This window comes from Puntigrus tetrazona, chromosome 20 (genome assembly GCF_018831695.1).
Source record: "Puntigrus tetrazona isolate hp1 chromosome 20, ASM1883169v1, whole genome shotgun sequence".
Taxonomy (NCBI): domain Eukaryota; kingdom Metazoa; phylum Chordata; class Actinopteri; order Cypriniformes; family Cyprinidae; genus Puntigrus; species Puntigrus tetrazona.
Genome location: NC_056718.1, coordinates 22859311 through 22883460, shown reverse-complemented (window position 1 = coordinate 22883460; position 24150 = coordinate 22859311). Strand labels below are relative to the sequence as shown.

At 36.2% G+C, this 24150-nt stretch overlaps 2 protein-coding genes across 6 annotated transcripts; one reads left to right on the top strand and one right to left on the bottom strand.

Moving 5' to 3' along the window:
- Nucleotides 1–484: 484 nt before the first annotated feature.
- Nucleotides 485–4711, bottom strand: LOC122325208 (DBH-like monooxygenase protein 2 homolog). Its single transcript, XM_043220169.1, has 13 exons — nt 4312–4711; nt 3939–4085; nt 3111–3263; nt 2757–2840; nt 2522–2680; nt 2220–2319; nt 1971–2137; nt 1799–1887; nt 1607–1703; nt 1410–1469; nt 906–1036; nt 716–824; nt 485–636 (listed from the first exon to the last, which is right to left on the bottom strand). Exons 1-13 carry the CDS (start codon nt 4576–4578, stop codon nt 544–546), a joined length of 1656 nt encoding a protein of 551 aa, XP_043076104.1. The 5' UTR covers nt 4579–4711; the 3' UTR covers nt 485–543.
- A 1604-nt stretch (nt 4712–6315) lies between these two features.
- On the top strand, nt 6316–23985 carry snx9b (sorting nexin 9b). 5 transcript variants are annotated; one of them, XM_043219248.1, is made up of 20 exons: nt 6316–6624; nt 8757–8843; nt 8971–9045; nt 11015–11113; nt 13563–13634; nt 14926–15088; nt 16618–16653; nt 17069–17207; nt 17380–17461; nt 18076–18201; nt 18301–18418; nt 18502–18632; nt 18796–18902; nt 18998–19101; nt 19393–19470; nt 19684–19760; nt 20998–21087; nt 21543–21657; nt 22951–23042; nt 23131–23985. In XM_043219248.1, the coding sequence occupies exons 1-20, from the start codon at nt 6613–6615 to the stop codon at nt 23176–23178; spliced, it is 1851 nt and encodes a 616-aa protein (XP_043075183.1). In that variant the 5' UTR covers nt 6316–6612; the 3' UTR covers nt 23179–23985. The 5 variants fall into 5 exon arrangements, with proteins under 5 accessions (XP_043075183.1, XP_043075187.1, XP_043075185.1 ...); XM_043219250.1 differs by lacking the exon at nt 13563–13634 and having other exon boundaries at nt 6317–6624; XM_043219249.1 differs by lacking the exon at nt 16618–16653 and having other exon boundaries at nt 6317–6624.
- Nucleotides 23986–24150: the final 165 nt, after the last annotated feature.

Sequence of the window (24150 nt, the reverse complement as noted above, 5' to 3'; positions counted from 1 at the left end):
TCCTATAAACTTGTGGAAGATTAGCAATGAATGACCCCTTTAATCTAAGCCCATTTAAAAGGTTGTCATTGTAGAATACGTAAGAGGCAAGTAAAGCAAAGAACGTACAGTGTAAAAACCATTTCCATCTTTGAGTGTTAGTTTGCGCAACTTGTTTTTCCAAGTTGCTTTCAAGGCGTTCATGTGATCAAAGAGCCATTGTTCCATTAAATTTGACATTTAATCAGACAATAACAATAGGTTGGCATTGCAGTTCTGTCCTTATGAACACATTGGTACAGATGCAAACACAAGCAGCGATTGCAAAGAGGGCCATCATCTATTGGTGTAAGGTGGTGACAATTATAGGGGCCCCACATCTGTTAGTAATCTTAAATAGAGGGAATATAATTCACCGTTCAACAGGTTTAAGAATGAAGCCATTTAATTTGTACAGTGAACACTATGCACAACAGGAGAGGAAAAAAAAGGGAACAGTCAAAAGTAGTTTCATCCATTTATTTATGCCATTTTCAAAGAGCTCACAGGTACACCCTGCAAACATTAATGCAAGGCTTGGGCAGTGTTATTCATGCAGGGTGCAGATGGGATGGCTTTGAGGTCAGGAATCAGCCCCGTGTTGATCGATATGTTGTCCTGAAAATACACATGGAAAAGTGTGGCAGGTGAGCAGTTCAGTTTGAAAGCTTGATATTGTGGAGGTGTGGACACTTACGGTTGAATTCATGACCTGGACAATCTGGTCGATTCGCTTCAGTGTTTGTTGGTACTGATTAATAGACGCGTCAGTCCAAGTCTTTGTGGACATCATTTTGAGCCAAGTACTGCAAAATTAAATAAGCTACATTATCAGCGGAAATATTAAAGAGGGAAACTTATTGAATCAGTGTTTTAATTGACATTACTCTGGATCTTTTGCTCCCATCTCAGATATTAAAGTGGTTGTATTAGGGAAGCTCACACAGGTGCTCAGATTCATAGCTGGATAGTAGAAGAGGACTGCCAAACACATCTCATCTGAAGCTGAAAATCCCCCCTGTGGGCAAGGGAAAATTTTTTTTATAAATTAGGTATTAAATTTTAGAGTTGAATATTTTTTTTAAACTTCTTTGGGTAGATTCCTGATGGTGAATAAGCTCAAGTGTTTTGTTAAGGGAACCATGGGGAGGCTAAATTTCAGATTTGTCAAAAAAAAAAAAAAAAAAAAAAAAAAAAAAAAAAAAGAAAGTGCACTACACTTGGCTATCCAGTTTAGTTCCTAAAAATTAGGAAACTGCATGAAAAACAGATCTGAATCTTATAATTGCAATTAAAAACCAAATGTTCGTGGAACATACAAATCTTACAGAACAATTTGCAAGATGCATACTATTGAAGAAAAGACAATGAGCCTCTTTAAATGTACTAACCCATGTGAGTGCGTTGCGTGTCTCAGTATTATAGGTGCACTCCACCAGCAATTTGTCACCCTGAAAAGGTAAAATGTTCCTTTAAATTTTATATACACACACTGTATAGATTAATTTTGATACGGTGCAGTGCATATGTTCGATACTTGAAATACTCCAAAACAGCATGGTAACCTTCAAATCCTTCTCGCACTTACCAACTTCACGGTCTTGGTTTTACCCAAATTGGTCACTTCTGGATACTCAAAATTATAGTTTTCATCCACAGCTACAAAGTCGATCTGTCTACCTTCTCTGAAAAGGTTAGCAATTTAGTAAGAAAAGAGTTCAGCAACATTAGGTCATTATATCCACTTTCTATAGTCAGTCATTTTGTCAACAGTCCTAACCTAAATTGGCCGACTCGCACTTTTCTCCCAACCAAGTTTGTGTGCAGCATCACGGAGAACAGCTGAAGATCATTTGACTTCTCCACAACCTTTAGAGCACAGAACACAAGATCATCCAGTCAGTCGCTGAATCTGATCGAGAGAGTGCGAGTAGATCAACATAAACACAAACCTTTGGAATATAAGCAGTGTCACACAGACCGTACGTGAGGAAGGATTTGGCTTTGGGTGGGATGGCGTACCCCGGAGCCACTGCAAGCCCCGTAATCAGAACACCTGCATCGTGCTGACGGAGTTCAGATGTGTAATGCAATCGCAGACCTGAGCTATCAACTCGACCTGTGCAGAGAAGAAAGTTTTATTGAAAGACCTCGAACATTCATAGTGTGACATTTCACATTGTTAATGTCCTCCGACTGACTTGCAAGATTGTGGTTGTTGTAATGCACTTCAAGCTTGTAGAAAGAGGCTTTAATATTTCCTCCAATTGGAAGTCCTGCTGCTTCTGGAAATTCATAACCCTTGAAAAATAGAAGAGTAGGAATTTTACCTCATTAAAAAGTGTGACATGAGATCATTTTAGCGAATCAGTTCAGAAAAACTGTGCTTGCACTTATCCAATTCCCGGTTCAGTTACCCATTGGGTTAAAAGGATTTATTCCGGAAAATTAGTCTTAATCTGGTTTTCACATAAATGCTTTAAAACCAAAAGACGAGACTAACCAGTCCACCAACTCCCCACACAGCCACGACCTCGATACACAAGTTAGGTCTTGACGACGATGAGTAACAATCCGCCTCAAATGGTTCGGTCACGCTTGGAGGACAGCGGTACAGTGCAAGATTATGCACAATGTCAACGTTTGTGATCACCGGCGCAATCTGGGCATAATGAAAAGCAAGTCAGATAAAAGATGACAGAGCTTTGGATAGATATGCATTTAGTTCATGAACTCACGCGATAAATGTGCTTTTTGTGATAAAATGTTGGGATTTTCATAACCTTACAGTGATGGTAGGTTTGGTTGGCCGGCACAGTGAACTGAAATGATTTTAAAAGCAAGCAACATGTAAAGTTACACTCAAGCACTTCAAGAGATTAACCAATAATATAATCTTATTTTTATATAAAATCCAAGGCTGTCCTGGAGGGCTAGTGTCCAGCAGATTTTAATTAGGGTTGGACCTAAACTCTGCATGACACCAGTAGATTCAACAAGACAAGAAAAATAAAACTTAACCACCATTTTAAATATTGCTCTTGACGTGCCAGCAATAGAAAAACAGGGTTTACAGACAAAAGAAATCTTACATTGACTGTAGTTATGTCAAAAAAGTTGCTGTTTGGAGGGTTGGACTGAGGCATGTACTTCAACAGGTTCAGCTCCTTTGTGCCTCTTCGGTTGCCGTGGTACGTGATTTCATCAGTGTCTCCGTATGCGTAGATCAGCTTCATGGGGAGCTCCTGAATGCAATAAAAAGACTTGTGGCAGCTTACCTGGCCTTCTATAACATGATTTGATCCATTTTGATAGCTCAAGTTCAGTCACAGTTCATGATTTTGGTTTAAGGAGGGTATTGAAGTGCAATCGAGAACTCCTTGACTTATTGATGCAGACAATTCAATATGCATATCCTGTGTGTCAAATAAAACCAGTTAATACAGTTTGATTATGGCCTTCAAGTTTATAAAGCTGGAATTGATTTTAAAAAGACAGTATTTTGCCACGTAGAAGGTTCTTCAGATGTTGAAGGCTCTTTATAGAGCCATTTGTACAAAAGCATTATTTTAAAGGCTGCAGCCCAGCCAAGTGCAATGGTAAGTCTGGCCATCTTTAAACTCCATAATGTTTGGGCTCTACCTATACACAACCAAAACATAACCTCATTCCCGGTGGTCCCAGGCCCTCCGAGCCCTGCACTGACAGTGAATGTTCAGGTATTAAAATTTAAGTAGCGGGCAGCAACATGATGATGATGATGATGATAATTCATATGCATTTTAGGTAAAATTTATATTGCGGTGTTTGTAATGCACTTCAAGCCTGTAGAATAAATTTTTAATACTTCCTCCATTGGAAGTCCTGCCGCTTCTGGAAATTAAAAGGGCTACACTGCTGGTGCTGATCTTTAAACTCACGGTGATGGGTAAATCATTTTCATCACAGTAACTGATGGACCTCTGAAACTTCATGGCTGTTTTCCCATCAGACTCGGTCAGAGACAGGAGTTTGTAGTTCTGTTGCTTGTCAACCAGAGGCATTGATGTCCCCACAGCATGACGGTCCTGAATATTAAAATAAAGCATGCAGACGATTAATGATGTTGTATTGATGGACGCAAGGTTCTCAGTTGACATAGTTTAGCACTTTAACAAGTCAAGAGCTCAAAACATGACTAGATGTCTAAACTGCCAAAAGAACATTACATTCACAGTTTTGCAATACTTTCATTATGAAATATCAATAAAATATTGCAAAAACAACATTTCCATTAACCAGTCTCAGCTTTACCGTGAAGTAACTCCCTTTGGGTCCAACTCCTCCAATCACGACGTCGGCTCCAGTCATTCCTCCTTTGGGGCTGAAGCCGAAACCGACCCAGCCGACAGTGTTAAAGGTGAGCTCGAACAAGATTGTGTCCTGGATTTCATCAAATCCCCACTTCAGCTGCACCTTGTGCTCGAGGTCCAGGTGTTCAGAGAAAGGCAGAAGAGGGTCTTCCTGAGCCCAGGACCACTGGACCGTAATTAAGACCAGGACAAGAGATAAAGTGTTCATCTTTTCTTTCAAAATCTGACAAGCGTGTAAGACGTTTGAGAAGGCAATTGCATGAAAGTGCTCTGTGGTCACTTGAACAGCGCCCTTTAAGCTGCGTGTAACCCAGAGCTGCCCAAACTCAGTCCTGGAGAAGTTTAGGTCCAATTTACCTGCATGGAAGTTTCTAACATGCTTTATAAGACCTTGATTAGCTGCTTCAGGTGTGTTTAATTAAGGTTGGAGCTAAACTCAGCAGGACACCGGCCCTCCAAAACTGAGACTGAACAGCCCTGCTGTAACCTCTCCTCACCTGATCTCAGTTCTCCTCCTCTCACTCCGGTCTGGTGAATCAGGTTCCATATCTTCTGATTTTCCAGTATTATTGGCTATGATAGAGATTGCGATCAGGTTTTAAATCTTTTTATGAACAAGCCAGGCACAGATCACAGAGGATAGTGTAGGTTGCAAAATGTTTAGTAGGCCACTGATATGGTGGTGATGGATGTTATTGAATGCATTGCCTAAGGAAGATTGTTAAAAGGTAACAAAAAGTGTTGATACACGTCTATCTACACTGCTAAAAAATTGTAGATGTAATCATCCAGATGTTCTGAGATGGACCCTTATAAAAGTTTAAATGCTTTGTATTAAAAACGTAACAAAACAAAACAATGCAATGTTTTTGTACCAGTGTATACTGGAGAGCGTCTAATAGTCTCAGAACAGGGAAATAAAAAAACAAAACAGGAATTATTGCATTGTGATAATACAAATATATATCAGCACATTTATAAAGGTTTGATTCACTTTTGCAGGCAGTTATGTATTCAACAATGTTAATTCATAGCAGTAATTATCCTGTAAAATACACATTTTTAAGTATTGCAAGCTGCAAATAAAGAGCACACCAAACTGAAATGAATGTATACAAATAGCTTAGGTTTTCTGTGCTTTACCCTAATATTGCACAAAGAAATGCAATCTGCACAAAATGTTTAAGTGAACAACACTGTGCTGTTAACTAATAACTATTATAGACTGTTACGAAATGATGAACAAATGCAGCGTAAGTTTGTACAACGCTAGAAACACATTTAAGCTTTTTGCATTTATTTTAGCATGAGCTAAAATGCTCAGCTCCACGCACATGCCCGAGAAACTCGTGTTCATGAAGATTCGTGCTCGCCCCGCCCACTCAAACCAATTCGTAGCCCGTATCGTTTTTACCGCGCTCCTGTATTTTCGAAATACTACGCACTTCCACTAGAGGCCGCTCTAAACTCACACATCTGTCGTTTCAACCCGCCCTCTCAGGTTGAACTTGAAAGTTAAAAAAAAAAAAAAAAAAAAAAAAAGCTGACACAGTCATAAACGAAAACATCAGTGGGCTCTACAGCTGAAATATAAATGAAGAAAAAAAAAACGTAGTTCGTACTTTATTTAATTTTTTTTCTTTATTATTATTATTATTCGTCTAAAATGGGATCCTAAAAGTCCTACATAACAGTCTAACATACCATGGAGTATATACATTATGTAAATGTAACCTTAATAATAATAATAATAATAATAATAATAATAAATACTGTAATTGTGTAATACACTACATAAATATTATGTGCACTCATTTTTCATTATATATATTATATAATTTTTTTGTTTGTTTGTTTGTTTTTTTTTTCGATTTTTTTACACACGCACACAGCAGCTGTGCGAGTTTTTTTTTCTCTCTCTCTTCTTTTTTTTTCCTCAGGCCACTCGATCAGTGAGTTTGTTTCCGGTTGTGTCTCTTATGTGTAACACACTCAGCTGCAGTAAAGTTGAACAGCTCGCGACCGCTGGAAACGACGAGTTTGGGTTTACACACACCTGACCCGCTTCGTTTGAGTCGTTTGGGGGGTTTTAACAGGACAATAAACATCATTTGGTGATGTGAATGAACTATTTCGAGGACGATCGTTTCTGGCAGGAGAAACATGTCTGGATGAAGAAGAGAGAGAGAGTTTATCGCCATTAAACTGCGGGTTTCTGTAATGACTGGTTAATGTGTGTACAATGGAGACGAAGGTGAGTCGTGTTTTTGGTTAAACTTTGTGTCTGATCTGTTTGTAGTTTCTTTGCACTGAGATCACACTGGGTTTGAACTGGCAAAGTATTTCCAAACACACGCCGATATATTTGCTCTTAAGTGTTTATAACCGTCACGTGCCTCACAACCGACCATTTTAACACTCAGAAACTGGTCCAACGCGTCTCTTTTTGTCATTATAGCGATGTTTGAGGCTTTTTGGTGAACGTAGGAAAATATGGATCATTAAGAGTCTTGTGACATTTTAGTGAGGGCATGACGTCATGTGCAATGCCTACTGGGATATGTAGTTCAACTTCAATGAAGCTTTCACCAACTTTAATTAGTTTTAGAACCAACACATTAACTAATTACCCGCCTGAGTGAGAGCTTAATGTAAAGTGTCCTCGTGATTAGTATGTCTTATGGGACCGATATTTAGGTATAAATGCATATTCTCAGAAACTGGTTAAAACAAATAATTAAATGCGACAGTTATTGTTGATGGTTGTTGCCTCAAAAGTGAATTAGGCTTATTGTAATTGTTTTTGTATATGTTTAACTATAAATGACCCCAAATAAATTTCCTTTCACTTACTTTTGTGTTTACATACTGTGGTGCAATTTTAAAAGCAAACTCACTGTAAACTAAAAAAAAAAAAAAAACATCCTCACTTAATAACCTTTTAATGAAAAGAATGGTATTTGAAATTACTACTCATTGCTGTAATTTTACATTCAGTCGTTTATCATAAACGGGGCTGAACTGAATTTTTTTCTGTCTGTAAAAGTGCTATAAAGTACCTTTTTTAAAAACAACACTTTTTGTTTGTCATTTTAATTATACTTTTTCTTCCTGTTCATGTTAAACAACTTGGACGCGCTCTGCATCGTAAAAAGCACTGAAATAAAGAATTAAAATTGCATTCGGTTTTAATATAGTCACCCTGTTTTAGACTCTCTGTATCCTGCCATCAGGAATTTTTCTGTTATTTGATGCCTTTTCCTAATCTTATATTCTCCTTATATCTCGTTTACTTGTGTAAATATTTTTTCGACATCAGACACTGTGCGGCGCATCCCTCACTGCGTTTAAAGTGCTGTATTTCATTCGAAGCGAATTCTCTCACACACAGCCTCTGTTATGTCTGAGCGTCGAGGAGTCGTGGCTTGTGAAGTACATAGAGAGAGCCTGTCTCACTGTTCATACAGACCTCACTGTTTGCCATTTCCATAGCTTCAGAAGTGTGTGTTTCCGTGTTCCCTCTACGTGTGTAAGAATAACGGGAGCTTTGTGGAAGGTGTTTTTTTTTTTCTCAGTGTACTTAGAATTGATTCTGCTTTGTGACGATTTGTATGCGTTTCATTACATAAATGTGCACCGCATAGTTCCGTTTTAACTTTATCGTCTTTTCTTTTCATTTGCTTAATGTACTCTAAAATTAGCAAGGAAAGGAAAAACAGGAACTAAGAAAAATCAATTATTAAAGTGCTTTCAAGAAGCTTTAAATCCTGGATTATTACTGAAAAACATCCTGTTTAAAAGATTTTTTCTTTATTGTTATTATAATAATTATATTTAATAATATAATAATTAATTATAATTATAATTTAATAATCATTTATTATTATTATTATTATTATTATTATTATTATTATTAAAATCTGCATTTATTCGTGTGTTTTTTTTGTTCGTTTTTTCAGAAAATACAACCATGATGCATTCTCAGTCGTACCCTAGAAATCAATTTTAATTAATCAGCATTTTATTTATTTATTCCATTACAATAATGAAAATTAGGCTTTTGGGCATTTTTTACGATTTTGTGCTAAAATGACTCACACTTCAATCATTGTTGTGTGATTCACTAACTTTGAATGGCAGCATTCGTTCACGTAAAAAGACATTCATTCATTCATTCATTATTAGCATGTAAAAAAATTAATAAATCCCGGAACTGTTTTAGTTAAATGTTAAACAAGTTAACCCTGAGGTCGTGGGAATTTAATTGTTCAAAAAAACCCAATCAAACAAGTCCAGCTAGTTCTGTTCTATTAATAATTAATGATTAACACATTTGGAGTTCGTCTATGCATGCGTTTTATTTACTCGCGTTTATTCCCCACGCAGGCACAGGTTTTATATGATTTCGCGGCAGAGCCTGGAAATAACGAGCTGTCTGTTCGAGAGGGTGAGACAATCACAATAACCAATCAGGTGAGATTATTTTAATTTCGTGACATGTTCTGACATCCCACTCTCCATGTCTGAGTTGTCGCATGTGTATGGATGGATCAAAACCTTCTTTGCAAATGTGACCCGTCCTTTTCTTTTCTGTTCCCAGAACATTGGTGGCGGATGGATCGAGGCAAAGAACTCCAGGGGAGAAGTGGGGTTGGTACCAGAGGACTATATAGAGGTGAGCAGGTTTTAAAAGATTTCCATTTCCAATAAATGCTGCTCTTTTCAACTTTATCAAAGAATGCAGAAACATGCATCGAATAAATAAGAAGCAGCACAACAGTTTTCAATAATGATGATAATAATAATATAAAAATAACAGCATATTACAATGATTTCTGAAGGATCGTGTGACACTGTAAAATTCAGGTTTTGAGAAAGTTACATTTTAAATTACATACAAATAGAAAAGTAAATATTTTTAGTAAGAATAATAATACCATTGTAATAGTAATAATTCACAATATATGATTAAATAAGTCACTTTTTGAGCATAATAAAATAAAAATTAATCACACTGATAGTAATGGCTATAACAAAATATGCATATATATATAAAATATATATATATATATATATATATATATATATATATATATATATATATATATATATATATATATATATATATATATATACACATACACACACTTTATATATATATATATATATATATATATATATATATATATATATATATATACACACACACACACACACTTATATATATATATATATATATATATATATATATATATATATATATATATATATATATATATATATATATATATATATTATTATTATTATTATTTTTTTTTTTTTTTTTTTGCACAACAGATACTTGGATGCAACTGAATGAAAATGTAAATGTGCATACAAGTACATCAAGTACATAGGCGTCTTTCATATGATTAAGTATTTAGTTCAGTTTTATTTTGTCAGTCTCTCTTCTGCTTTAACACACACCTGGCAGCGTTACTGCTGCTGCTGCTGGAATGTGATCTCTCCGATCAACAGGAAGTGTTTTCTTTTCCTGTGGACGGCCAGATTCGCAGTGTGTTAGTGTTGTGTTCCTTTCCAGGCTCAATGTACGGCTGAATTAACACGCTTGCTTTACTTTATAATACTTGGTATGGAAAAATAGGATTACCTTTGCTCTTTTGAAAATACAAGAATTGGAAAACCTGAACGTCCGGTCGTTTATCAATAAAGGCGCAGCGGTATCTTGGCGTTAAAGTGCATCATGCCGCGTAGCCGAACATAATCACATTATAAAGCCATGCCGAGGCGGCCGTGCGCATAGAGACCCGGTAAACAGTTTACTTTCTGTATAAATAGGCTGTGGAGTGATTCCGCCTGCTGCTGGCCGCGGACATACATTTCAGTTTCCCTCCTGACCCGAGCTCACAGCTGCACTCATCCTGCAGACGCACGTGCTTCCTTCATTTCGTTGCTCTGAGCCATGTTCACACTTCTCCAAAATCAAATATAAAAGCGTTTTTTTTCACGTCACGTTTAACGCTTGGATTTTGATGCTGTTGCTGTAGTTTGTTTAAAATGGAAGTGAAAGCCGTTTCTTAAAAAGGAGGGAAAATAAACACACGCAGGCCTTTAACTAGTCCAGACTTTTCTATAATGTCATCTGGGGGGAATATTTCATCAGATGAGTGCCTCAAAGTGAGCAAAATATTGCACCATGCTAAACTAAAACATTAATGTCACGTTTCGAGTTGACAAAGTTAATGAAGGCTAAAGTTTTTGAAGATCAAAATACACTGGACGTCTTATAGATATATTTAATCCTCAGCCTCGGCTCCAAATGTGTCTGGAAAGTCACTTTTTTTTTTTCTTTAACTATTTTGACTTGAACTAGTTTGTCTATGCATCTACCAATTTATGATGCCAGCGACCACAATTCATGACATATCATATTCCCAGATGTCTAGCAAAAAAATTTTAATATAGTGCAGGTGATCATTTAAGTAAGGAAACGTTTTTGTTTACACTAAAAACTATATTCTACAAAATCTAAAATGTTTAACATTTGGCGTGTAATAACGTAAAGAACTAGGCTAGCGTACAAACATGCTAATCTAACTCTGAATCGAAAAGGACCGACTTTTTGTGTCTTCGTGTTCATCTAGGTTAAACAGGCTCAGCCTTTTCCGTCTGGAGGAAACGCAGCGCCCCTCGATCTCTCGTTCTTCGACAGTCACGTACCGGCCCCGGCCAGCGCCGCACAGGTACATTTCATTCATTCATCGTGTCTCTTTAAAACGCTTTTCCGCTCATTCTATCTAACGCTGCTCCTCGGCGTTTTTCTCCCACTGGTCGACTTCCCGAGAGGAAGCGAGCAGGAAGGGAGATTCCAGTTCCGAAGCGCAAAACGTCTTACTCGGATTGTAAAAATGTGCGCGCAAGCAAACTTTAAGACTGAGAGCGAAACATCCTGTGTCTCTTACACCAGCGAGGGGCCAGACGTGAAGCAGGATGATTTTTAATGAACACGCAGGGTGAAGCGTTTGGATTCTTCCTCATGTTAGTAAAGCACTGTGGGTTTGGCCTTCGGTGCTGAGACTGAAGTTTTCATTGAGTGGGCTGCTTTGTTTCCTGGAGCAACCGTGATTTTTATCAGCAGCATTTTGTAGAATGGGAAGCCTTTAGTTGCAGAGCATTTGTTTCCCGGCGCCATTTGCTTTAGTTTTTAGCAGTATTAAAGACGACGTGAAACCACCTGATATCCATTAAGTGACGCATTCAGGAGCTAATATTAGGGTTAAACCTAAAAAATAATAGGTTTATTTTTTACTAATAAATTGAAACCCTAAAGCGATTTTTCCCATGTTGGTTGTTTAGTTTTTTTTCAGTCCTTTCCCCAGGGTTGCCAAGTCCTCGAAACAAAACAAACCTGATTGCTATTTAAAAACTAGTTTTAGAAACAGTTTTAGTTTCCTCCTCTGTGAGGTGTTCCCACCATCAAAATGAATAAAATCTTTATTTATTTAAAAATTAATTAAATAATATTAAAACAGCCCGAAGCGACATAAATCTTCAACCCAGAGCAGTGTAAAAAAAATATACTTTACATTTTTAATGTGAACATATAATTTTATTATTCGCACTGAAGTGTTGCTTCTTTCATACGACGTTTTTATTTCTAGAAATAATTAATCGTTAACCGGAAATAGTTTGTTCCCTTGATTTATTTTAAAATGAGTTCATTAGAAAACGTTTAGTTGAGCATATTTACGGTGCAGACCTTTTCTGTTAACTACGTAAATAAAACAATCGTTTGTTATTTGTAATTAAGGTAAAATTATGAAATCCTTTGGATCATGCATATAAGAAACGGTTGCATTTTTATTAAGACCATAAATAGGATCAACGTTAAGTTCAAGCTGTTTTCAGGTTTATCAGAACTGATCGTGTAAAACCGTCCCTGATGACAAGTTGTTGTTTATGGTGTTATCTCAAAGCCTGAAGCTGATTGGCTGTACAGGGGACAGACTTTAACCTAGTAGCTCTAGTCTGTGTGCGTTTGATGAATCGCTGATAACAGATGTGAAACCAGCAGCAATGCTAGATAATGTAATTATAAGACATTTTTAAAGCGTGTGGCACAGTAGACGTCCCTGTAGGCACACATATTAGATGGAGGATGGGTGTGGGTAAAAGTGACATGTAAAACCAGCTAACCATAAATAGGTTTGTTTCTGTGCACTCAAAAGATATTTAGCCCCTAAGTTAGACTTTTGAATATTTCATTCGGTTTATACTGTTTTAACGAGAACTAATAGATTTAATATGATGCATATTTAATCATGTAGAAAGCAAACGGACAAGAAACAGTCTGCGCCTATAAATATAAATTATTTAAATATAATAAAACCTATAAAGTCTGCACCTAAAAGAAAAAATAAATGACAGTTTATTATCGACAATTAAAAACAACTAAATTATTAAAGTATTAATTTTTTTAAATATGGCTAGCTATGGAACAATCATTATTCTGTTAAAATGAATTAAAAAAAATTTAATCAACTAATTAAATCAAGGATTAATTATTGTGTATTTAAAACGTATTCAGTTTATCAGTACACTTGTTTTCGTTATTTTTACCTTTTATTATTTTCTGTAAATTAAAATGATATAATCCAAATTATTGAAGGAATTGGATGGAAATCTTTGAAGCGATTTAAATGCATAACTATCAGATTTAGATTTTAGATCACGTACCAACGGAGGGCAGGATCGTCTGAAATAGATCATACTACAATAATTAACTGTGCGAAAACGGTTTAAATAATGGAGCAGCTGTGTCTGTTTAAAGTTGTACAGACAACACAATACATAATTTTTTGTTTTTTTATTAGTTTTGAGTGCTTTGGTGTGTCATCTGAAGTTGAGACCGCCAAGTAATTGCTCAGGTTGTGGTTTCTTTTCTGAAATGAAGTGGACACTGATGGTGCAGTTGCATGACTCTGTATTAGCACTCTGCTTTACACCCATTTGTTTGATGAATAATGTTTTGTGCTGGTTTTCTGTTTGCAATGGACCCCCTTGTAGGTCTCAACTGTTGAAGAAAAAAAAAAAACATCAGTGGTTTGATGAAGAAGGTCTTGTCTTTAGGGTCATGTCATGGTAACCCTTCCCTTTTAGCGCTTTATGATGATGTCACGTCTTTCCCCAAAGGTGGATGTAGCTCAGCCGGAAACCCCAGTCTCCCCAGTTACCCCAGGATTTTCTTCCACCTCCCCCGATGAGGTACCCTAAATGCATTTAGCATGATGGACGCCACGCATGCTCGATTTCGGGGCCCTCACTAACAAGACCTAAACCTACACACCCTGTTCTCAGGGTCTGAATGCTTTCAAAATCAATCAGACCCCACTGATCACACCAGACAACTATAAATCACACATCGATCAAACTGATCAGCACCGTTTCAGCGAAATGGCCAATGCCAGCTTTTAAAACTTAAACGATGACTCGATCATCTACCGGATAGCGCCGTCTAAATTTGCAAAATTTGCTTTTTATGTTACAGAAATATTTGATTCTGTTCCATTTATGTCACAGGATTGTTTTTCTTGTGTTTATTGTTGAACTGAAACTGGTCTGGTATTAATTTTTTTTTAAGTATTTAAGATAAACAGTAGAAAAAGCAAAAAAAAAAAATAGCCCTTTATTTAATGAAGCTAAATGTAAGCCAGAATCCATATCAGTCGGAAATTTCCAAAACATTGCCTTCCAAATGGCGAACACATGTTTCCACACAAACACACTTTCACTTCCTTTCACCGCATGGTGCTACATTCTCAATGCATGACATGCAGTTTTTGCATGAGCAAATAAGAAAGCAGGGAACCAAACAGATAGTGTTTGACTCCGATGCATGCCTGTTGCTGGTTAAAAAAAACAGAATGATACTTGAAGCTATCGTTTGATTTGCATTTGCCAGAAATGATGGGCCGTGCTCGGAGCAAAAAGGTCAAAGTTTTTCAGTTATTGCTTATGGCTACATGATAACATGAACGAGGCTTGAAAGATGGGTGTATTGTGGTGGCCAGATGATGATCCGGAAACGCAGAGCTTATGGTTTGTGTCTCTGTGGCTCTGGGCTTTTGTGTCATCAAGGCTAGAGGTCCGTTGAGAGTCAATTGTTCAGTGTTGACAAGCCGAAGCATCCATCAGGAAGGTAAACATCTCTTCCCTTTCAGCATGTCCACCTACATGCGTATATTCCCATTTCACAGGCTTTCTTTAGAAGTCCTTGAGTAGGTCGACATCTAAAAATAGCTGCTTAAATGGAGTCTTTCATGATAATGTAATAACAACCAAAGTGCTTGTTGTGGGATTTTTTTACAATTAAGAGACTTTTCTCTTGTAGCCAGGAAACATTCAAAACCATATATATGTGCTTGTTCTATGGAAGCTCGTGAGCGTGTGCAATCAAACACTATATTGACCTCAACCTGTTGAGCATTGGTTATATGGTCATAAATATTTTTTTAGTTCTATGTCTCTTACCAGGTTTTCTTTTCCCTTCTTTCAGACAAGTAATGGTAATGACCCATGGGCGGTGTTTGACAGTAATGCGTCCGGGGGCTTTTCTAATAACTGGGCAGCTCAGCCCGAGGGCACGGAGACCGGGAAAACCAGCAGCAATGCATGGCATTCTGGAGGACAAGGACATCCGCAGGCCTATCAGGGTCCAGGTAACAACTCAAATAAACCCATATTGGAGTCAGTCTAAAAAAAGTGGTTCTCAAACTTCTTGACTTTAAAGGCATGCCATTTTCCACAACAAAATTGTCCTTAGTTTTGTTTTCAAGTCGTTTTTAATCTATAGAACATCATAGTTTCATCAATATTAGAAGTCAAATGTTTTCTACAGATCTCACTCTTTTTAACCATTCTGTTTCTTCAAAGGAAAAAGGTTGTTGAGGGGGTTAATTAAAATAAGAAATATTTAATTTTAGTTGTTTGAGATTATTTTATCTATCTAGTTGTGTTACAGTCATTTTGGCCCATTTTTATTTGTTGCCCTTCCCTGAAAATACGAGTTGTTAAATCAAAAAGCATCAAAAATGTTTTTTTTGTACCTAATGATTTATCTAAAAAGTCTGAATCAGTATGATTATAATTATTATTATATTATTAGTGATTCAGTAATTGCCAATGAATAGGGAGGTCTTAGAAAAATGCATTGGTCAAAAAGTGTGAATGTAATTAAATGAAATAATTTGCAGTAATTTCTTTTTGTTAAAAATGCCTTTCAATGGACTTCGTCTCATTGCCTGTGTCTTAAATGGAAAACCGAACATCTCAGCCAAAAGGCAAAAATACTTATCATAATGTTTATTCCTCACTGGGAGTTATTACATTCCTCATTAAGAGTTTCGCTCCAGCTTATTCAGAAAACAAGAAGCTTCTGCGGGTTTGTGAGGAGCCAAAGCATGGATGTTCTTGGCAGATTTTTTTATTACCAAAACAAATTACAAGAGAGCAAGAATGCATCCATAGTGGAAAAGTGGCATACTCTGCAGTATATTTCCTAGTATTGTTTCCTAGTTGCACAGATATTTTTTTTTTACTCTTGGCAGTCTGATCTAATAAAATGCATGAAAGATGCAGCTGGTATTATTTTCGTTGCTGACTCCAAAAATGGAAAGACAGGTGAAATACTTAGTACTTTGTATGCATTATTTTTCATACTTGTGTGTATATATATATATATATATATATATATATATATATATATATATATATATATATATATATATATATATATATACACAGAACACGTTTTACGAGTAGCTGGGGAATATGTGGGCGTGGTTTGGTGATCTCATCTTTTATTTTGAGTCATGTGTTACACTAAAGTGTTCCATTAATGATCTCATCTTTGGAAGATCGTCAGTTTTGGTTTGTTTTGGAGTCATGAAGAGCCGAAATGCACCCTTTCCCTGTTCTGTAAAAGCAGCTTCGACAAGTCCGTGTCCTTTAAAGACAAACAGAGATGTTTTCCCCTGAAAACCGACGTATTCCCACAAGCAAGATGACTCTTTCACCGAATTACTCAACTCATGTTAAACTAAATATGATTCAGTATTTTCCGCGGAGTCCTTGTGCAATCAGTTGAACAGTTTGAAGTGTGTAATGCACACGAGAGAATGTGAAGAGGTGATCTTTGTTGTATAAAAGGAATATACTTTAACAGATAATCTTTTCCTTTTCTCTGAAGACATTTACCCCTACCCATGTCTTATTGATCTCTCAGGTAAAACGTTATATTCATGTGAAGGCTTCCATGTGGTTTTAATAACAAGCTGCATGAGCTCAACAGATACCAGAACTCACAAGAATGTGTTTTTTTTTTTTAGAGCTTTTCTTGCTGTGACTTTTGTTTATTTAACACAGCCTCAGTTTATGAGCATTTCGTCCAGTCCCAAGGGTTTTATTAAAACTAGCATATTTAAGTGTGTGCGTGTCTCGTATAAAATGACTTTTTTGCATTCTTTTTAAATACCATTTGTACGTAGATTTTATTATTTACGACCGTTACATCTTAAGATCCGTCAGAGATTTGTTAGCATGGCTGATTTGTCCCGAGTGTGTTTGGATAACTAACACCTGGCTCTTGACACGCTTTTTATTTAGAAGTTATGTTTGAAGTATTTAATGACTGTGTATAGGTGCAGAAGACGATGAGTGGGACGAGGAGTGGGATGACGTGAAGTCTTCGGGAGGCTATGCTGAATCTGAGGCTGGAGAGGGCGGGGCTATTAACAGAGGCGGAGCTCATGGTTCTTCCATGAAAATTGCCCTCAACAAGTAAGATCACAGATTGCATGCATCCAAGAGTCACGTAATAGTTCACAAAAAAAAATTTTTTTAGTTCATGTGCTTTTTCATGTGTGCTTTCTGGATTCCTATTGTTTACTAAATATATATATATATATATATTTATTTATTTATTTATTTATTATCTATCTACTCTTTGCAGATTCCCTGGCTTCTCTAAATCAGGTCCTGAGCTGTACCTACTGTCAAAACAGCCTGCCAAAGGAACCAAGTTGCTTGTTTACGTAAGCCACTCTTAATTTGCCTTTCCACAAATGAAGGCCCTAAAAAAGCCATAAATCAGAGCAGAAAGTCTGTAATTAATAGTCGTGGCATGAAATGTTGCTTTCCCTCAGATATTTGATCATTTTTGTCTTTGCCAATGCAAATATCTGAAAGGCCTTAAAGCAATATACATTTCTTGAACCGTCTTTTTTTCTGAAAAGCAAGTTGATGCTTAAAACGGGATCAAACATCTGTCAATGAGAGTGTGATTTCTGTTTTGAGTCAGTTTTTCTTATTTCACTGGCAAATATTTATTCCTGTTTTAATCATTAACTCACTTTTTTTTTTTTTTTTTCATAAGTTTTTCATATAATGAGAAGGAAAATTACAATAGAAGTCTTGTTCTATGTTTTATTGAGCCATTTTTCCATGATGAGTTTTAAATTGTATGTGTGTGTATTTGATTATGTACTTGCTAAAATAAAAAAAAAGTATGTATAATATATATATATATATATATATATATATATATATATATATATATATATATATATATATATATATATATATATATATATATTATTATTATTATTTTTATTTTTATTTTTTATAAATTTTTACTACTGCATTTCAGAGTGGAGAGGTTGGCCCAGTGTGGGCGTATCCAGACTATCAGCTGGACTGTGTTGTCGCTGACCCTAAGAAGGGCTCAAAAATGTATGGCCTCAAGAGTTACATTGAGTACCAAGTCACACCCACTGTAAGTACAGAAACTATCATGTCTGCATTAACATCTCCAGGTTAGCTATTCCAACTGATCTTATTTCATGTGATCCAATATATAAATATTTTTTTGCAGACCACAAACAAGCCTGTCAATCACAGATACAAGCACTTTGATTGGTTGTATGAAAGACTTTTGGATAAATATGGTTCAGCGATCCCAATCCCCTGCCTCCCAGATAAACAGGTGACAGGTGAGCCCTTTTTATTACATACTGTTCAGAGTAAAGACATGTAAAAAGGAAGTGACATGAGCTTGATTAATACCCCTTTTTAGGGAGATTTGAAGAGGAATTTATAAAAATGCGCATGGAGAGGCTTCAGGGTTGGATGTCGCGGATGTGCCGGCATCCGGTCGTCTCCAGCAGTGAAGTCTTTCAGCTGTTTCTCTCCTACAAAGACGAGAAGGTAAATAGTGTTCCTAATGCTAAATAGATATATAACTGTTCATTAATCAATTTTTCTCTGTCCCCTTTCTGTCGTCCACCTAAATATTCAGAAAATGACTGCAGATTTGAAGACGTGGCCTTTGTTTTTGTCGCAGCTCTTTTATTTTAATTCTGCATTACAGGACTGGAAAACGGGAAAGAGAAAAGCTGAAAAAGACGAGACAGTCGGAGTCATGATTTTCTCCACAATAGAGCCCGAGGCACTGCCAGACCTGGACCTGATTGAAGTGTACGTCCTACAGCCCACCTCAGGATCACTTCCCTGACGGAAATCTACCTTTTAATAAGTTCATCTGCTCTCATCTGTTGTCTTGTTACCTTCAGAGAGCAGAAGTGTGAGCAGTTCAACCGTTTCACCAGGGCGATGGATGACGGCGTGAAAGACTTGCTGACAATAGGAAATGAACACTGGAAACGCTGCACAGGCCGTGAGTGTGGCTTCTGACTGTGTGTGGCCTATGTGTTGTATGCATAAGAACGGTTTTAAATCAGAAGAGACGGTCTAAAATTCATAGTACTGGCATTAAATGTTGCATGCACTGCAGAAAAAAGTATGTCCTTAGCAGTCTTTTCCAATTAAGTGTGTGTGTGTGTGTGTGTGTATATATGTATATGTGTGTATGTGTGTATATATATCGATATCTGCACATTAAATGTCATACTTTAAGTTTTAAGAGTCTCAAGCTGGTTAGTCTGATTTCCTGTTTGTTTTTCCTCAGCCCTTCCAAAGGAATATCAACGGATTGGCAAAGCTTTCCAAAACCTGTCCTCGGTGTTCACCAGCAGTGGATACGAAGGTATCAGAAACTATTCGGTTCCTCTTACTAAAGAAATTTCATGAGGTTACAAAATTGTTCTCTTTTTACCAACTGGTCTGGTTCTGAAAAACTGCGAGCATATTCTAGTTCCTTTTTTTTGCTAACCTCACTTAAGACTCGATTAGCAATCCTTGCATTATATGTTCAGCCAGTAGTATTGTTGTTTTTCTTAATGTGCGGTTTGACTCAAAGGAGAGGCTACTCTCACAGACGCGATGACGGCCGCAGGAAAGACCTATGAGGACATCGCTCAGATGGTGGCGGAGCAGGTAAAAAAAAAAAAATCTCGGATAAAACGTCTCGGTTCTCTCTTATATTAGGAACAGCCTCGCATTATAGAAGTGTAACTGCGTCAAAACATCCTTATTTTATAAGTTGAGTTTCAAAATGCTTTCTGAAATAGGTTTATGCTCATAAGGTTTGCATTTATTTGATCAAAAAGACTAAAGTAGTTACCTGCTTGCTCAAATATTGATTTTTGGGTCATTTTAACACCCCAAAAATTACAGACCGCAACTTACAACTGATTTCAGTGTCACATGATCCTGTCCTGATCAAAATTCACTAATTATTTTTGTGGAATACATTTGTTCCCCAGGATTCTCTGGTTAACTATAAAGTAAAAAAAAAAAGAACAGCTTACTTTTTAAAATAGAAGTCTTTTATAATATTAGCAATGTCTTTATTGTCAATGGTGAAAATGATTTCTTCACAAAAAAAAAGCATCCCAAACATTTCAATAGTAATGTATGTAAGGTTATCGTCACAACGTGATCAGGATCAGGACCCGGATAAGCAGCTGTAGTCATGTGACCCACATTCATGTAGCCTTGTGTTAATTATCATCAATCTTACCACTGAAACATACAGTGGATGAAAACTCGCTAGTTTGGCCTCTAAACTGTGTCTGGGAAGTGGCTCTGTGTCGCCAGTGTAGCCTTGAATATTTTTAGAGCTCTGTTAACCCTTCATGTGATCAAGAGCTGAAATGGAAATTGCCCTTTAAAGATATTAAAATTAGAAATGCTACCAGTAGCGTCTTACACTCTACACTACAAATGGAATCTCATATGTGTTTCTGAATGTTACTGGATCATAAAATGTTTTAATTAAATTTTTTTTACACCTTTAAATGCCGACTGCATATAATTGGACCGCATCAAGTGTAGACGGAGTCAAACTGGAGTTGTTTTGTTGGTTTGCACAAATTAAATTCCGTTTGAAAAAGTTATGAACTCCATTCAGAATGGAGGACTGCAACTGAACTGCCTGTTAATTAATGATTCATGGAGTCTAGGGATTGAGTCGTTTTAGTTTGCCGTTTTCTCCAGCCATTAACGGCTGTTTTAGAGCTCTGATCCTTGTCTGGAAGTGAGAGCGTTTCCGTGCATCCGCATGCATATGTGTGCGAGTGACGTAAAGTGAGCGCTTCGAAAGAAGTGACCCTGGGTGTGTTTGTGCACGTCCGATTTAATCGTTCGGTTTTGTCTGTCTTTCTATCTCTAGCCCAAGAAAGACCTTCACTTCCTAATGGAAACTAACAACGAGTACAAAGGTCTGCTGGGATGCTTTCCCGACACTATCGGAGTTCACAAGGTAAACCAGACTTAAGCTGTCCTTATACACTCAAGCTAAAGCTAACGACACACTAGATGCGATTCGACCCCACGGTATCAATCAAACACCTCAGCCAATCAGAAGCGTGCATGGGCGGGGTCTCTCAACGGAATAGATTTGTTTAAAATCCAATTCATAAATATTAAAGCTTTTGTTGGCTATACGGTCGTATTTAAACTCATATTAGACATGTTTAACTTTGAATAAAGCGCATAATTATCTACTGTCATGCAGTTTGCATGCTGTTGCTCCTGCCTGCCGTGTTAGGACATTAACATTGGAAAGATAACGTTACTTTTTATCACGCGTGTAGTCAGGACACGGTGTAAGTGAGCATCCTAAGCGACTTTACTTGGCCCTGGATTATATACAAAGATGAAAAATGGAGAATTGACTTGGCTGTCTGTATTCTGAGCCTTCTTTCTTTCACACAGGCTGCCATAGATAAGGTAAAGGAAGGGGATAAACTAGTGGCCGCCGGTAAAATCACCACTTCAGAGAAGACGGCCATGTCTAAACGCGCCAGCACCATGTCATACGCTCTGCAAGGTATGCGACCCCGAAACAACCTTTAAAACGGTGATTGCATTGCTCAAGGAGTAATTACACTAAGCCCTACATGATGTTAACACAACATTAAAATGCTGAAAACATAACTATAATTTTCAATAGAACTAGCAGACACAAACAGAGGTAAGTACGGGGTTCCCACGGGGCTGGAACACCTGGAAATATCAGTCATTTCCAGACTCGGAAATTTTAACTTGGTTTCTGTAAAGAGAAAAATACATGGGAAGAAAATCGCAGGATTTTAAAATGTTCTTGTCTTGCTGTAGATTTGTTTCATTGTATTTTAGTATTCTGCGCATAACTTTGTAAAACAAGAGGATTTAATTATAATCTAAAAAATGCATTTTAATTGTTTTATTATACTATAAAAGTATTTTTATTACTATATAGTTTTTATTACTGTAAAATGCATGATAATAAATTATGCAAGACTCTTGTTCACTAGGTCTGCATACATTTGAGTAAAAATATTTAAAAACCATACTGTTAAAGCAGAATATTGTGGAATATTATTACAATTAATTATGCAATCTATAATTAAGATTTATTCCAGTGTTTAATTTTCAGCATCATTACAGCTTCAGTGTGACATGATCCTTCAGAAATCATTTTAATATTATAATAAATGTTAACAACTGCTTTGTTGCTCAATATTTTTGTGGAAAACATGATGAATATGTTTCGGGATTCTTTAATGAATAGAAAGTTAAAACAACATAAGTTTTACTGTCACTTTTTTTTTTTGTCAGTTTAGTGTGTGTGTGTGTGTGTGTATATGTATATGTATAATATATATATATATATATATATATATATATATATATATATATATATATATATATATATATATATAAAAAAAAAAAAAATATATATATATATATATATATATATATTATTTTTTTTTTTTTTTAAATATATATATATAAATAAATATATATTTTAAAAAAATATATATATATATAAATATATATATTTAAAAAAAAATATATATATATATTTAAAAAATATATATATATATATATTTAAAAATATATATATATATATATATTTAAAAAAAAATATATATATATATATATATATATTTAAAAAAATAAATAAATAAATATATATATATATATATATATATATATATATATATATATATATATATATATATATATATATATATATATATAATTTTTATTTATTTTTTTAAATATATATAAAAAATAAAATTAAATTAAATATAAAAAAAAATTAAAATGAATGTGACACCTTCTGTCTTCTGCGCAGCGGAGATGAACCACTTCCATAGCAACCGTATCTATGACTACAACAGAGTGATGCAGCAGTACCTGGAGCAGCAAGTCAAATTCTATGAGATGGTAAAATGCAGAAACGGTAAAAGTTAAAGAGCTTCCCATGATGTTGGGAGACGTTAACGCATTGAATTGGTTTTTATGTTTTTGGCAGATTGCAGAGAAACTACGACACGCTCACAGTCAGTTCACTACCATGTAACGGAGGAGCGGCCGTCCAAGAGCTCTCACTCGCTCTTTCTCTTCCTCTTACGTGATTATTCTCGTTCGGTGTTTTCTATTCGTGTTATCCGTGTCATGATGTCAGTGCCATAAAAATATCCTGTTGATCTCAGGCCAAAGAAAGCGTCGATCGGTGGCCGCGCTCAAGTGTTTTTAAAAAGCAGCTACAGATTGTGACTAAAAAAAAATATCCGATTATATGGGGCTTTAATTATTATAATTATGTAGTTGTTGATTTAGATGTTCTGTTGTGACCCGAGGTTTGAGTTACGACGAATGTGAACGATGCAGAGAGAGATGTAACTTTACCTACTTTTATACGAGTGATCTAAACCTATTCTGAGGCACATATGAGGCCAGGTTTGATTGTGCCTTGTTTTGTAGAGACCCTGCAAAAAAACAAAAAAAACATGCTTTTTATCCACTGCACTTTACTGTGGCCTTTCAGATGCATCATCCTGTTTGTGATTGATCACGGCCAATAACAAGCCTGATCACTTTCTACGGAGGGCTGGTCCTTTTTCCCCATAAGAGACATTCGGATGTTGTTTTTCTCTCTCCCTGAAGCCAAATTACAAACAGAGATCGTGCTCGGCTTGATGCTTCTTCCACCTCAGTGCTATTATCGCCAGTTTCTCATCCCGTAAAAATGAAATTATACTCCATCTGATGCATGTTCGTATGTTTTTTGTTTTTTTTTTATGTATAGCAGTGTTCGCAGGTCTTTTGCACACAGGTTGACAAAACTGTTGAGATTATGATTTAATAAATACTGATTTGTACGCTACGCAGTGGATTTGTTTTCTCTGTCTGAAAATCGATGTAGTGTGAATAAGTAAACTTGAGATGGAGGCTGTGTCTTGAATCACGGCGAGCTGACTATCTAGGTGCTGACTTTTCTAGAAGAAGGCTGTTTTGTTAACGGCGAACGGTTCTCAGGGTTTGGAAACGG